At 42.9% G+C, this 14,733-nt stretch overlaps 1 protein-coding gene across 1 annotated transcript in view; it reads left to right on the forward strand.

The window, feature by feature from the left end:
• Positions 1-10,895, forward strand: part of LOC126997275 (major facilitator superfamily domain-containing protein 12-like) — an 18,649-nt gene extending 7,754 nt beyond the window's left edge. The window contains exons 2-10 of the mRNA XM_050858269.1: positions 2,111-2,380; positions 3,045-3,150; positions 3,501-3,708; positions 5,200-5,326; positions 5,727-5,945; positions 6,606-6,800; positions 7,343-7,617; positions 7,964-8,091; positions 10,753-10,895. Of these exons, the coding sequence (XP_050714226.1) occupies positions 2,222-2,380; positions 3,045-3,150; positions 3,501-3,708; positions 5,200-5,326; positions 5,727-5,945; positions 6,606-6,800; positions 7,343-7,617; positions 7,964-8,091; positions 10,753-10,895 (1,560 nt within the window). The 5' untranslated portion in view covers positions 2,111-2,221. The remainder of the gene's footprint in view (positions 1-2,110; positions 2,381-3,044; positions 3,151-3,500; positions 3,709-5,199; positions 5,327-5,726; positions 5,946-6,605; positions 6,801-7,342; positions 7,618-7,963; positions 8,092-10,752) is intronic.
• The last annotated feature ends 3,838 nt before the right edge of the window (positions 10,896-14,733 follow it).

A 14,733-nucleotide genomic window follows, 5' to 3' on the forward strand; every position in this document is an offset into this window, starting at 1 on the left:
CTAATACTAACACAACCTTTTATTTATGCCCTCGAACTGTCTCCTTAGCTGTAAAAAAAAAAAAAAGCCATGCCAGACTATCACTGGGCTCATAAAACTACACATGGAAACACTACCACCACAACCTCTATCAAATCCTTGTCAAACTATCACCAGGCTCATAAAACTACCCATGGAAATACTACCACCACAACCTCTACCAAATCCTTGTCAAACTATCACCAGGCTCATAAAACTACCCATGGAAATACTAACTCCACAACCTCTACCAAACCCTTGTCAAACTATCACCAGGCTCATACCCTTGGAAATACTACTAACACAACCTCTACCAAAGCCTTGTCAAACTGTTACTAGGCTCATAAAACTACCCATGGAAATACTATTACCTATCCACTTACCTTAAGTTCAACACCCACACAGACCACATCAGTGCCACAGCCAACCGAACTCTGGGGTTCCTGAGGAGGAATTTACATAACTGCACACCTGACATTAAACACATAGCTTATGACACACTTGTGAGACTAACACTTAAATACTGCTCCACGGTGTGGGATCCTTACACACACAGAAACATTGATAGGTTAGAACAAATCAACACCAAGGCGGCTAGCTTCATTACAAACAATTACACTCGAATGCCTGGCATCACAACACAGATCAAACAACAGATAAACATGGAACCTCTTCACTTACACAGACAAGCACACAGACTTACACTTATGTACAAGATCACAAACACTCACATTGACATTGACCCACACACATACTTACACAACGCAAACAATCAACGTACTCGTAACACACACATCCATAAATACCAAACGTATCACACTAACACTGATGCATACAAGCACTCATACATTCCATGCACCATACGTGACTGGAACAGCCTCCCTCAACAGATTTTAGACTGCGGTACAATAGACTCATTCAGAAAACAAATACACACTTGTCACCACAACACACCAACACTTACAATTACACTTGATTCACTTCCCTCCCCTGCACACTCGGCTCCCCCGTCCCCCCAACAGCCAACACAAATATGCATGTTATGTACCTGTACGGGTGCCCTGCACGTCATATATCCAGATTCAGATTAATACAACCTCTACAAAAGCCTTGTCAAACTATCACTAGGCTCATAAAGCTACCCATGGAAATACTACTGACACAACCTCTACTAAAGCCTTGTCAAACTATCATCAGGCTCATAAAACTACCCATGTAAATACTAACACCACAACCTCTACTAAAGCCTTGTCAAACTATCACCAGGCTCATAAAACTACCCATAGAAATACTACCACCACAACCTCTACTAAAGCCTTGTCAAACTATCACCAAGCTCATAAAACTACCCATGGAAATACTAACACCACAACCTCTACTAAAGCCTTGTCAAACTATCACCAGGCTCATAAAACTACCCATGGAAATACTAACACCACAACCTCTACTAAAGCCTTGTCAAACTATCACCAGGCTCATAAAACTACCCATGTAAATACTAACACCACAACCTCTACTAAAGCCTTGTCAAACTATCACCAGGCTCATAAAACTACCCATGGAAATACTACTGACACAACCTCTACCAAAGCCTTGTCAAATATGTGTGTGTGTGTGTGTGTAAGGCTTGATATGTTTAAAAATATCGACTTTTCTAACCCACACAAAATCTTCACAATATTTAGCTCCTTGCATCTTAACTTCTACCTTCTGCCTCCCACCCCTTCTGTGCATACAAGATGAGGTGAGGTGTTAAGTCAGACAGAAGCCCCATACAGCACCCTTGCAAAGAGAGAATGAGAGAGAGGGAGTCTGTGTATAGTCTAGGGTGTGTATAACCTTCTCATTCTGTCTGGTGTTAGTAAAGTAAGTGTTAGCTAGTATGTGTTGTAAGTAGGAGGAAATTCAGACATAGGACCTTGGGTTAGATAGATAATGTTAGAGTGTTTGTGAGTGGCCTAGTGTGAGAGGTTCCACTGGGCTACTGTGTGTCTTAACCAGGAGGAAATTCAGACATAGGAACTTGTGTTAGATAATGTTACAATGTGTGTAGATATTCTTATTCTAATACTTTCTCTCTCTTTTTTTTCAGATGCTGGTCAAACACGAAATCATCACCCATCTCTCCCTCTACGACCACCCACTCCCATAACACCCCATCTTCATCACCCACCACCACTGCACCACCACCACCACCACCAGCATGGCCGCGATCTCCATACGCACCAGGCTGGGCTACGGGTTTGGGCATATCCTGAATGACCTCTGCTCGGCGATGTGGTTCACCTATCTTCTGGTCTATTTCCACCATGTTCTGCTCTTCGATAATGGGCTGGCTGGCGTGGTCTTGCTAATAGGACAGGTAAGGGGTGGAGTCTTCCTCTGTTGATTTGTGATATAAGATAGTGGCTGTCTTATGCTGCTATATCTGAGACGGAGGTGCTCTAGTTCATCCCTATGCTATCCAGATTCCTTCTGCAAGAGTTAGCCAGCATCTTCATTCTTTCATCCCTTTTTCTGGTGGTAAACTCTGGAAACTCAGTCTTCCTTTGTTTGTTCCTGAGCTGCTTCCTTTACTGAACTATGTCTGAGACGGAGGCACTCTAGCTCATCCCTATGCTATCCAAATTCCTTCTGCAAGAGTTAGCCAGCATCTTCATTCTTTCATCCCTTTTTCTGGTGGTAAACTCTGGAAAATCAGTCTTCCTTTGTTTGTGTTCCTTGAGGTGTTTCCTTTACTGTAAAAAATAAATAGTAAATAAGTAGATTGAATGAAATTAGTTAGTTGATGTTAATGAATTTGCTAACACTCCCTTGTATGGGAATTTTCCTCCTTTCTAAGTTACCTAAATTAGCTCTTCTCTTGTTGATTTGTAATATAAGTTACTGCCTGTGTCTTCTAATACTACTGATACTAATTCTACCAGACTTCTATAGTATTGGCCTTACTGAATAACTGCACACCCTCTCGCCCTCTCACTCTCTCCCCCTCTTCCATCTCTCTCCTCCTCCTCCTCCTCCCCCAGGTCGCCGATGCCCTGTCCACCCCATTCGTAGGGCGCGAGGCAGACAGAACAGACGACCTTCCCTTCTGCGTGCGCTACGGCAGGAGGAAAACATGGCATCTTGTTGGTGAGTAATTTCTTTAGGCTCGGAAAAAAAAGCCTGCTAAAGTCTGCTCCGACAAAACAGAACGGCATTGAGTGGCCATAAGAGAGGGTTAGATTCTTGTTATTCAGGAAAAGGGTTGGAATTAGAGAAGCCAAAATCGTCTACTCCGGTATTATATTTTATCTATTTTGTACGAACTCCTTAAATCTTTTATATTAACTCTTATTTTTCTTAACTCTTACATCATCTTTAAGAGCTCCCTGGGCTGTCTGAAAACCTATTAGCTATTATATAAACTCCTACTTAATATTTTCTCCTTTTTATCATCTCCTACCTTATACTAACTCTGCCATTGTTCTTCCTCTCCCCAGGGTGTCTGATGGTGCTGTGTGCCTTCCCCTTCATCTTCATGGGCTGCCTGGGCTGTGGACATGCTCACGACTGGGCTCAGCTGGTCTACTACGCCCCCTTCGTCGTGGTCTTCCAGTTCGGATGGGCGGCGACGCAGATCAGCCACCTCTCCCTCATCCCGTCCCTAACGCAAGACCCTAACGACCGTACGGAACTCAATGCTATAAGGTGGGTGGATTGGGGCACTGGGGTCATGTGTGAAAATTGAAATTGACCTCTCTTTTGACCTCTTGTTTTATCTTCTTTTTTTGTCGTTGTTGGAGAAGCGCTTGGCGGACTTTTTGGTTGCTACTTTGTTTAGGTGCCCTTGAGCTGCCTCCCTCGCTGTAAAAAATAAAGAAAGAAAGAAAAAAAAATTGTGTAGGTGAGGTTAGGCCCAGCAGGTGTGTGTCTCTCGTTAGCTGTGGCAGGCAGGTGATGTGTTTTTAAATAGGTGAGTCACACACACATCATGAGTTTGCTATCACCTGTATTTCGTTTCCTGTTTGAGGTTCTGAAAACTTTGATTCCTTTGGGTAAAAAGTTGAAAATAATGGTGTAGGTACGTCCAGGTGTGTCTCGTTAGCTGAATTTCTCACCTGTATTTCATTTCCTGTTTTGGGTTCTTTGAATTTTGATTCGTTTGGGTAAAAAGTTAAAAATGATCGTTAAAGTAAGTCCAGGTGTGTCTTGTTAGTTGAATTTCTCACCTGTATTTCTTTTTCTGTTTTTTGTTCTGTAAATTTTGATTCCTTTGGGTAAAAAATTGAAGAACAATAGTGTAGGTAAGTCCAGGTGTGTCTCGTTGGCTGAATTTCTCACCTGTATTTCTGTTTCTGTTTTTTGTTCTGTAAATTTTGATTCCTTTGGGTAAAAAATTGAAGAATAATAGTGTAGGTAAGTCCAGGTGTGTCTCGTTAGCTGAATGTATCACCTGTATTCCTTTTTCTGTTATGGGTTCTGTAAATTTTGATTCCTTTGGGTAAAAAATTGAAGAATAATAGCTATGTATCACACCTGTATTCCTTTTTCTGTTATGGGTTCTGTAAATTTTGATTCCTTTGGGTAAAAAATTGAAGAATAATAGTGTAGGTAAGTCCAGGTGTGTCTCGTTAGCTGAATGTATCACCTGTATTCCTTTTTCTGTTATGGGTTCTGTAAATTTTGATTCCTTTGGGTATAAAAAGTTTAAAATAATCAAGTCCAGGTGTGTCTCTCGTTAGTTGTGGCAGGCAGGTGGCATATCTTTCAAACGGTTCATTGGAGGTGAGTCACACATTAGCATGACTCTCATTAACCCTTCACTTCCCCCAAAAGAGACAGTCATGTAACCCAGGTGTGCATTGGACAGGTGACATCTAGCATTCGTAAAGAGATGACTCACAACACTGATTTATTTGTTTATATATTTATTTATTTACGTACTTACTCGTATTGCATCTGTGGGCTGTCATTAGAACTCTTGGTCAGGTTAAGTTAGGTCTATCCAACCCCAGAAGCAAAAATTAGAAGATTATACAAGAAGAAGAAGATTTGGGAAGCTTTTAGTTGGCAAGGTCGAATATTTTTTTATAGTGATGATTTTGACCCTATTTCGCTCTCCTCCCCTCTTTCTTAAAACCGTAAACCACAACTATTAAAATGGCAGTGGTGTGAGTGATGTGTGCTGTGTGTCGGCAGGTATGGGTTCACGGTGATGTCTAATGTGATGGTGTACCTGGTGACCTGGATGGTGCTGGGCCTGGACACCACCCCCACCACTGAGAAGGAGACTGGCATCGGCCCTGAGGATGCTGTCAAGTTTAGGGTAAGTATAGTTAACATAATGGTTTTTTGTAGGAGGGGAAGATATTGTAGGTTAAATAGAAGTGTCTCTGTTAAATTATGTCTGTGAAGGAGGTTGTCATAGGCTCTGAGGATGCTGTTAAGTTTAGGGTAAGTCTGTTATGATATAGTTAACATGAAGGGGAAATATTATAGGTTATGACTCTCTACTCTAGCTTATGCCTATAGTGTCCAAATCCCTTCTGCAGGAGTTAGCCAGCATCCTCATTCTTTCATCCCTTTTTGCTGGTAAACTCTGGAAACTCAAGTCTTCCATTATATAAGTTACTCAGAACCTAATCTCAGCACTCTATTGCATGTATATCTATGTATTTTTCCTCCTGTCCAAGTTACTCAGACTCTAACCTCACCTTCCTTTCCAGTACATCGTGGCCATCGTCCTCGTAATCGGCGTGATCTTCGTGTCTCTCTTCCACGCACTCGTAAAGGAATCGAACACCTACAGCCCCTTGTCGAGCATGCAGGTGGAGAGCTCCGACTGCAATGGCTCCACCTCCTCCTCTTCCAACTCCCCTGCTTGCACACCATCCCCGCCCACACACTTCAGAATGACGGCTTCGGACTGGCTCAAGAACACACAGGTAAAGAAAGGGAGGGAGGAATGGAAGGAAAAGGAGGGAGAGATTGGAACGCTGAGATGGTTTGGACGTGATGAAAATGAATTTGTGAAGAGAGGGAAGGACTGAAAGAGGGGGGGGGTCAGGGTAAGCGAGTATCATATCGAGAGAGTTGGGAGTAACATGATTGAGTGTGGTGAGAAGGGAGTTCCAGGAGAATGAATCTGTGAAGAGAGTGCATGAGGGAAGGACTGAGGGAGGGGGTGTCAGGGTGAATGAGTATCAGATCAAGAGAGTTGGGAGTAACAGGATTGAGTGTGGTGAGAAGGGAGTTCCAGGAGAATGAATCTGTGAAGAGAGTGCATGAGGGAAGGACTGAGGGAGGGGGGGTGTCAGGATTAGCGGGTATCAGATCGAGAGAGATGTGAGTAACAGGATTGAGTGTGGTGAGAAGGAGTGCCAGAACAGGGAGAGATGGAGACACTTCTACTGCGGTCACCCCCTGGAGGGAAGTTCTCATCGGGGAGCGGGGCTTCTGAAATATAGATAGATAGATAGATAGATAGATATTAGGTAGTCCAGCGAGCTTCCTTTGGTGTAGATTTCCTTACTAAATGAGGCTTAACATATCTCTCTTTCTATCATATCCTCCTCCTCCTCATCCCCTTCTCTCTCTCTCTACAGTTCTACCAGGTTGCCGTTCTCTACATGGCCACGCGCCTCTTCTGCAACCTCTCCCAGGCCTTCATTCCCATCTACCTCCAGGACCATCTGCACTTGCCTGAGGAGTCTGTGGCGTATATCCCCCTTGTCATGTATATCTCAGGCTTCCTCATGACCACTGTGATGCGCGCGCTTAATAAGTATATTGGGCGGAAGGTGAGTGAGTGTGTGTGTGTGTGTGTGTGTGTGTGTGTGTGTGTGTTAGTGATGGAATGATGTATGTGTGTGTCCGAACTCTTATGAAAGCCCTGTCAAATGTGTGTTTCTTAGGTTCATGGTACAGAAGAATTGTCAAACTACCACCAGGGTCATAAAACTACCCCTGGAAATACCCCCAAGCTCCTATGAAAGCCCTGTCAAATGTGTGTTTCTTAGGTTCATGGTACAGAAGAATTGTCAAACTACCACCAGGGTCACAAAACTACCCCTGGAAATCCCCTCAAACTCCTATGAAAGCCCTGTCAAATATGTGTTTCTTAGGTTCATGGTACAGGAGAATTGCCAAACTACCACCAGGGTCATAAAACCACCCCTGGAAATCCCCCCAAACTCCTATGAAAGCCTTGTCAAATGTGCGTTTCTTAGGTTTGTGGTACAGAATTGCCAAACTACCAACAGGGTCATAAAACTACCCATGGAAATACCCCCAAACTCCTATGTGCTAAATGTGCGTCAACCATCGTCACCTCCCACCCCAGGCCTCCTTCATGCTCGGAGCTGTCGTAGGGGCGGCCGCTGCGATAGCCCTCCGCCTCGGCCATGGGGAGATCTACGTCAACTACCTTCTATACCTGGTGGCTGCTCTTCTGGGGGCGGGCGGGTCAGTCATGCTGGTCACCTCGCTCTCTATAACCGCTGACCTCATAGGACCCAACGTGGAGTCTGGGGCTTTCGTGTACGGGGCGATGAGTTTCACGGACAAGCTCTCGAATGGTGTGGCCGTGGTCCTCATACAGAATCTAAACCCCTGTGTGTGAGTATATGGGATTGAGTTCTTGTGTATAGAGGATTTGAATCTATATGGGTGTGAGGATATTGTGGGTTGTGCATTGTTTATAGGATTTGAACCCATATGTGTGTGTGTGTGTGTGTGTGTGTGTGTGTGTGTGTGTTTACCTAGTTGTAGTTTATGGTTGTCTGGTCCTGTCCTCTTATCAATACTAGTCCAGTCTTTCCTTGTTGCATGTGTGTGTGTGTGTGTGTGTGTATGTGTGTTTAAATAGCTGTAGGAGTGTAGAGGACTTGAACCCATGTGTGTGAGTGTGTTAAATGTGTGTGTGTGTATGTATGTTACTTTATGTACGTTTCCGATCTTCCAGAAACTGCTGTCCGATGTGCTCCACCTATTACCGGGACATCCTCTTCTACTGCTGTGGCGGGGCGGCGGTTCTGGGATTCCTCGCGGTCATCACGCTGCTGCCGGCCAAGATAGGAGACCGTAAGAAAGGTAGGAAGGACTTTCACCGCGGACATCCTTCATTGGGGCATTGTATCAGCCGTTCCTTGACCTCTATCAACCCCATCTATCCTCCATTCTTTTCCATATTACACTAACTACCTTCTGCCCTTCCTTCATACTCTCTCTCTCTCTCTCTCTCTCTCTCTCTCTCTCTCTCTCTCCCCCCCCCCCTTCATCTCCCATACTCTTCTCTCTCTCCACTTTCTCTTCATTTTCCATCTTTTTTTTCTATCACAAGTTCACAACCTTCCTTCCTTCCTTCCATCCTCTATCTAATTATCATCTCTTTCCTCCTCCTTCCTCTCTCTCCTCTCTCTCTCCCCCCCTTCATCTCCCATACTCTTCTCTCTCTGCACTTTCTCTTCATTTTCTATCTTTTTCTCTATCACAACCTTCCTTCCTTCCATCCTCTATCTTCTTTTTATCATCTCTTCCCTTATCCTCTCTCCCTCTCTCTCTCTCTCCCTTCCCTTCATCTCCCATTCTCTTCTCTCTCCATTCATTCATACATTTGTTTACATATTCAGAATTCTATACATGCTTATTTTAAAGGTATATGCATAGTGTATTCATGTAACATAGTAGATATGGTGAAGTGTAGTGATTTGACCTTTATAAGTACAAAAGTAGTGTTATTTGACCTTTATAAGTACAAAAGTAGTGTTATTTGACCTTATAAGTGCAATAGTAGTGTTATTTGACCTTTAGAATTGCTGTAGTATACTTGTTTGACCTCTAGAAGTGCTGAAGTATAATTATTTGACCTTTACAAGTGCTTAAGTAGGAAAAACTATACTTATTTGACCTATAGAAGTGCTGAAGTATGCTTATTTGACCTTTACAATTGCTGAAATATAGTTATGTGACCTTTATAAGTGCTTGAGTAGGAAAAACTATACTTATTTGACCTTTACAAGTGCAAAAGTATATTTATTTGACCTCTGCAAGTGTTGAAGTGCTCTTGATCTCTTTAACAAGTAGATATGTTGACAAGATGCAGAGTCAGAGTCTATTGGTGAAGTATTGAGTGTTCTTCCCTCCCTAACTCCATCCCCCATCCCTTGCTTGGCTGTGATCCCTTTTGCATCTGTAACTGAATACAGAGCTTTGGCTGTCATGGAAAGGTGTATTATCCCCCTGCATGGGCCAGTGAGAATGCCAGTCCTCATTGACAGACCAACTTGGTCGGATTGACTGACGTCAGGTCAGTCAAGCCGACTGAGTCGGTCTGTCGGCACAACCCCCTCTGACGGGGTCATTTATAGCCCCCTTCAGACAATCGACAAACCACCTCTGCAGGGCTTCCATAGCCCAGTCAGTCAGCGTGCTGACAAAAATTAAACAACAACAACAACAACAACAACAAGAATGGAGACTTAGCTGGCATGAAGACTGTGTGATATGAGTGCTTGTTATCACTAAGCTGCAGTACATATATACTTTTATTGAAATGGAAAACTTAGCATGCAAAAGAGTGTGTGTGACAGTAAGGCATTGGTTGTGCTAGTGACCTTATTTTTTGAGTGCCTGTTAGAACTTTAGCTACAAATGTGTATTTATTACAATCAAGTCCATTACGGTGAAGGCTTAATTTGACTCCTAATAACCCTGCTGTAATGGTTTAATTCTCTGCTGCTTCTCTTCTAACCAACCCCTAACACAGACACACACACAGACACACACACCGTTTCCCACACCTTCACTTCCCCTCAAAAAATATCAGAATTTCCCTGTAGTTTTAAGCTCCTTCGCCATCCACTTAAGCTGCTTCTGTCACTCCCATTTCTATATCTGTATTATAACTTGCAGTACCTCGAGAAAGTATACTAGTAACCACTTCATCTCTGCTCTCTGGCACGGCTTAAGATAACTTGTAACACCGCCAGAAAATATATTAGTAAGTACATTCCGTCTCTGCCTGTTGACATGGCGAAGACTGACACTGTATATACACCCATTGAAGGCTATTGCTACAGGCTATATGTAGTTTTGTATATAAGCCAAGAGAAGGTAATTGCTGTAGATCGTCTGTTACTTGCTAAATGAATGACCAGTATCGTAACGGCTTCATCAATAACCTAACTTTTCGATATCCGCAAGTGTTAGTTTCATCCAAATTCCTTGTTGTTGTATATACATTCGCTGTACTAACACACTAAGTAAACGTCTATCCTTAAGTCTATCTAACAAGCCACTAAGTCACTATTGTTAACTAATCTTCATGTCCATTTAACATTCTAATTCACTGGTGTCAAAAGTTTATCCTTAAGTCTATCCTAACAGTCACTAATTCACTGGCTTAAAGTTCTCTCTCATATCCATTTAAAAAGTTTCTTAGTCATTGGTGTTAAGAGCCTTGAGTCTGCTAACAAGTCGCTAAGTCATCGGTGTCAAAACTTTAATCTGTAATCCATCTAACGAGTCACTAATTCACTGGCTTTAAATCTATTCTCAAGTCTGTCCAACAAGCCCTTAAGTCTTGTTATTCATCTTCAAGTCCATTAAACATTCTAATTCACTGGTTATTTATCTTCAAGCTCATTTAACATTCTAATTCACTGGTGTCAAAAATCTAGTCTTGAATCCATCTATCCTCATGTCCACTCTCTCAGCCGTCTAACACAGGTGCGCCCGGCTCCCTCCTTTCAGCCTCTCTTCTCTCCACCACACTGCACACCCACACAGTCCACGGCACCTTCCCTCTGCTGAGCTCCACCCACAGGTCCTCCACGCGGCCCCGCTCGGCCCCCACACGACAGGCCCACTCCAAGACTAACCCACTTGTTCTTTAGGTCGAGCCTCCGAGGTCACATCCACCCCTTCCCCCACCCCCCAAGGGCCCTGTGCCTCCGACGGGTGCCCCCCAGCATGCCCCAGCAACCCCCCAGCTGGTGTTATCCTGCCAGCTGGTGGTGGGGGGGGCTGTAGCATTGGTGGTGGTTGTGGTGGTGGTGATGATAATGATGGGTGTGATGGTTGTGGTGAGGGTGCGACGACTACGGCAACAATGGCTTAAACGGCAGCTACTACCACTACTACTACTACCACTACTACTACTACCACTACTACTACTACTACTAGTGCTACTGCTACATGACAGCAGGCTAAGCCACAGGGAACACAAGAAGGTGACGGTTTTTGTTGTGTTGTTTTGGGCGCAAGGCAACAAGTAGGTGGGTTAGGTTAGGCTCGGGTATGTTAGGTTAGTTGATAGGTTACATTAGGTTAGGTTAAGTTAGGTTAGCAAGGAGGTTGGTTAAGTTAGGTTAGTTGATAGGTTACATTAGGTTAGGTTACGTTAGATTAGCAAGGAGGTTGGTTAAGTTAGGTTAGTTGATAGGTTACATTAGGTTAGGTTAGCAAGTAGGTTGGTTAGGTTAGGTTACCAAATAGGTTGGTTAAGTTAGGTTAGTTGATAGGTTACATTAGGGTAGGTTAGGTTAGATCAGCAAGTAGGTGGGTTAAGTTAGGTTAGTTGATAGGTTAGGTTAGCAAGTAGGTTACATTAGGTTAGGTTAGCAAGTAGACTCGTTTAGATTAGGTTAGTTGATAGGTTCCATTAGGTTAGGTTAAATTAGATTAACAAGTAAGTTGGTTAGGGTATGTTAGGTTAGGTTAAGTTGGTTGAGAAAGAGACAGGGAAGGGGATGGAAGTTAATGGGTGAGGGGTGAAGTAGGTTAGGTTAGGTTAGGTTAGCAAGGTGGTGGATAGAAGACATGAGGTGGTCAGGAGGGGAAGGTAGTGAAGAGTGAAGCAGGTCATGATAGGTTAGCAAGGAGGTGGATAAAGGAAAACATGAGAAGGAGTTAGTGAAAGAGAGAAGGTCAGGGCAGGGCAGGGCAGGGCAGTAAGGACAGAGGAGGGAAGACATGAGGAGGAATTGGTGTAAGAGAGAAGGTCAGGTCAGGGGAGTAAGGGCAGAGGAGGGAAGACATGAGGAGGAATTGGTGTAAGAGAGAAGGTCAGGGCAGGGGAGTAAGGACAGAGGAGGGAAGACGTGAGGAGGAACTGGCTGAAGAGAGAAGGTCAGGTCAGGTCAGGGCAGTAAGGACAGGAGGAATTGGTGGAAGGGAGAAGGTCAGGGCAGGTCAGGTTAGGGCAGTAAGGACAGAGGAGGGACAATACCTTAGGATGCAATATAACCTGAAGGGACACATTAGTACATTTCACATTGCATGATAACATATGATTAACAAGCGTAGAACCTCAGGGTGTCATCACAGGTCCAAGTCAACCAAACTCTAATATTCTAAGGCCCTGGATGAGGTGGGTGTTAGGAGTGTGATCTTGGGTGAAGGGAACGGATGCTGCCTGTTGTGGTGATGGATGACGGATGATTTGTGAGCAAGTGTTGATGTGCATTTTGATACTGGTGCTTTGGATATCACACACACACACACACACACACACACACACACACACACACAGACACACATACATGAATTCTTGGTGGCTTTTAACATGTGTAGTTATGGAGGTGAACAGTGCAAGGTTGTCCGAGGCAGTATTTAAGATTTTTTTTTCCATTCATTTTTTATTCATTATTTATTTCAATTATCTTTTCCTTTTCTTATAGGTATCAAGTTCTATATTTTCAAGTTAGTGTGTTAGTGTGTGTGTACTCTACTTTGATATATACATGAGGTAGAGAGAGAGGGAGGGAGAGAGAGAGAGAGAAGTGCATCATGTCAAAGTTTATGTGTCATGTGTCTATGTGTCATGTTATCAAGTGTCCACCATTCCATCTTCCTCCTGCATGTGTCAATGTGTCGATGCATATGTAGGTGTCTTGAGATGTCCCCTTGTCCCTTCCTGTCCCCCTCCTGTCCTTGAATGTCCCTTCCCGTCCCTGAATGTCTCACCCAAACCTTACTTTTTTTTACCTATGTTGTTGTTAGCTGGTGTGTGTGTGTGTGTGTGTGTGTGTTCCACTGGTCCTCTAGCTGAAGAAAATCATTTGTTATCATTACTGTTAAGATTTGGGTATGTGTCCTTATGTTGGATATGTGTCCTCATCTGTGCACATGTGTGTGTGTATGTGTAGCTGCATCTATGTGTGTATGTGTGTGTGTTCCAGGACCTCATATGTTATTATTACTGTTGAGATTTGAGTATGTGTCCTTATGTTGGGTATGTGTCCTCAAGTGTGTGTGTAGCAGCATCACTCTTTGTATGTCCTGATGATGTGTCTTTGTTGTTGGTGTTGACCTTGTAAGAAGCTCAATAAAGAGAGGAAAGGAGGCTTTTTACACCAATGTTTTCAGAGCCCAGTAACATGAAAACAGAGAGAGAGTTGTTAAGCTAAAATGGGTACTGAAGGAGGAGGTGAGGTGTGTGTCCTTGTAGACTTATGATAAGGAGTTTGAAGGAAGAGTTTGGGTGATGGGAGACAGAGAGAGAGTTGTTAAGCTAAAATGGGTACTGAAGGAGGAGGTGAGGTGTGTGTCCTTGTAGAGTAATGATAAGGAGTTTGAAGGAAGAGTTTGGGTGATGGGAGAGAGAGCGAGAGAGTTCTAAAGCTAAAACCAATACTGAAGGAGGAGGTGAGGTGTATGTGTGTCCTTGTAGATTTATGATAAGGAGTTTAAAGGAAGAGTTTGGGTGATAGAAGACAGAGAGAGAGAGAGCGAGAGAGTTCGTAAGCTAAAGCACGGAAGAGGAAGCGAGGTGTGTGTCCTTTTAAATTTATGATAAGGAGTTTGAAGGAAGAGTTTGGGTGATGGAAGACAGATGAAGTAAAACAAGAATAGGAAAAGACAAATAGAATTAAATGAGAAGAGAAATATTTTGTTAGAAGTTAAAGAAAGTAAAGTATAGATGGAATTTTCTTGTTTAGATGAAATGAAAATGAAATGAGAAAATAAGAACGGAATAAAGTTGTTAGCAGATAAAGATGGAGTAGACGGAATTTTCTCAATAAAAAAGGATAAAATGCAACAACAGTACGTGTTAAGAAAAGATATAAAAGAATGTTCATAGGATTGGAAGAAATTGTGGCAGATGACAAATGTACTTCACAGAAACAATGATGAATTAAATCTATTGGCTACGAGAAATGAAGATAATACAGAATGAGAAAAGACATATATGAATGAAATGATAAATAAGGAAGTGAGATGAAATGGGAAATAGGATAATAAATGAATAGGAAACAAAGGAAGAAAAAATAAGCCACAGTTGCGTTGATAAAGACACACAGAGAAATATTAACTCTGACAATAGGCCTGTGAGCTCAAGATTCGGTGCCATCTAAAAATTTGTTGGCGTGGACTAAACACAAGATTTTTTTTAACGTAGTATTAACAGTTTTGTGGTTTGTTTAGGCTTTTGAATTCCAGTGTTCGGGACAGAGTTAGTAAGTTAGAAGTGCTGGGTTCCATAGGGTTAAATCGACACTGTGCGAACTTGGTCATAAGTGATGTCTATAAAATTATCAACAAAACTAACTGACTGCGCCTTGAAAAACGGATCGGAAATGCTATACCAGCCACAGTAGCGTTGATAGACTAAACACAAGATTTTAACTTGGTCATAAGTGATGTCTATAAAATTATCAACAAAACTAACTGACTGCGCCTTGAAAAACGGATCGGAAATGCTATACCAGCCACAGTAGCGTTGATAGTGCC

Source organism: Eriocheir sinensis, chromosome 12 (genome assembly GCF_024679095.1).
Source record: "Eriocheir sinensis breed Jianghai 21 chromosome 12, ASM2467909v1, whole genome shotgun sequence".
Lineage (NCBI taxonomy): Eukaryota > Metazoa > Arthropoda > Malacostraca > Decapoda > Varunidae > Eriocheir > Eriocheir sinensis.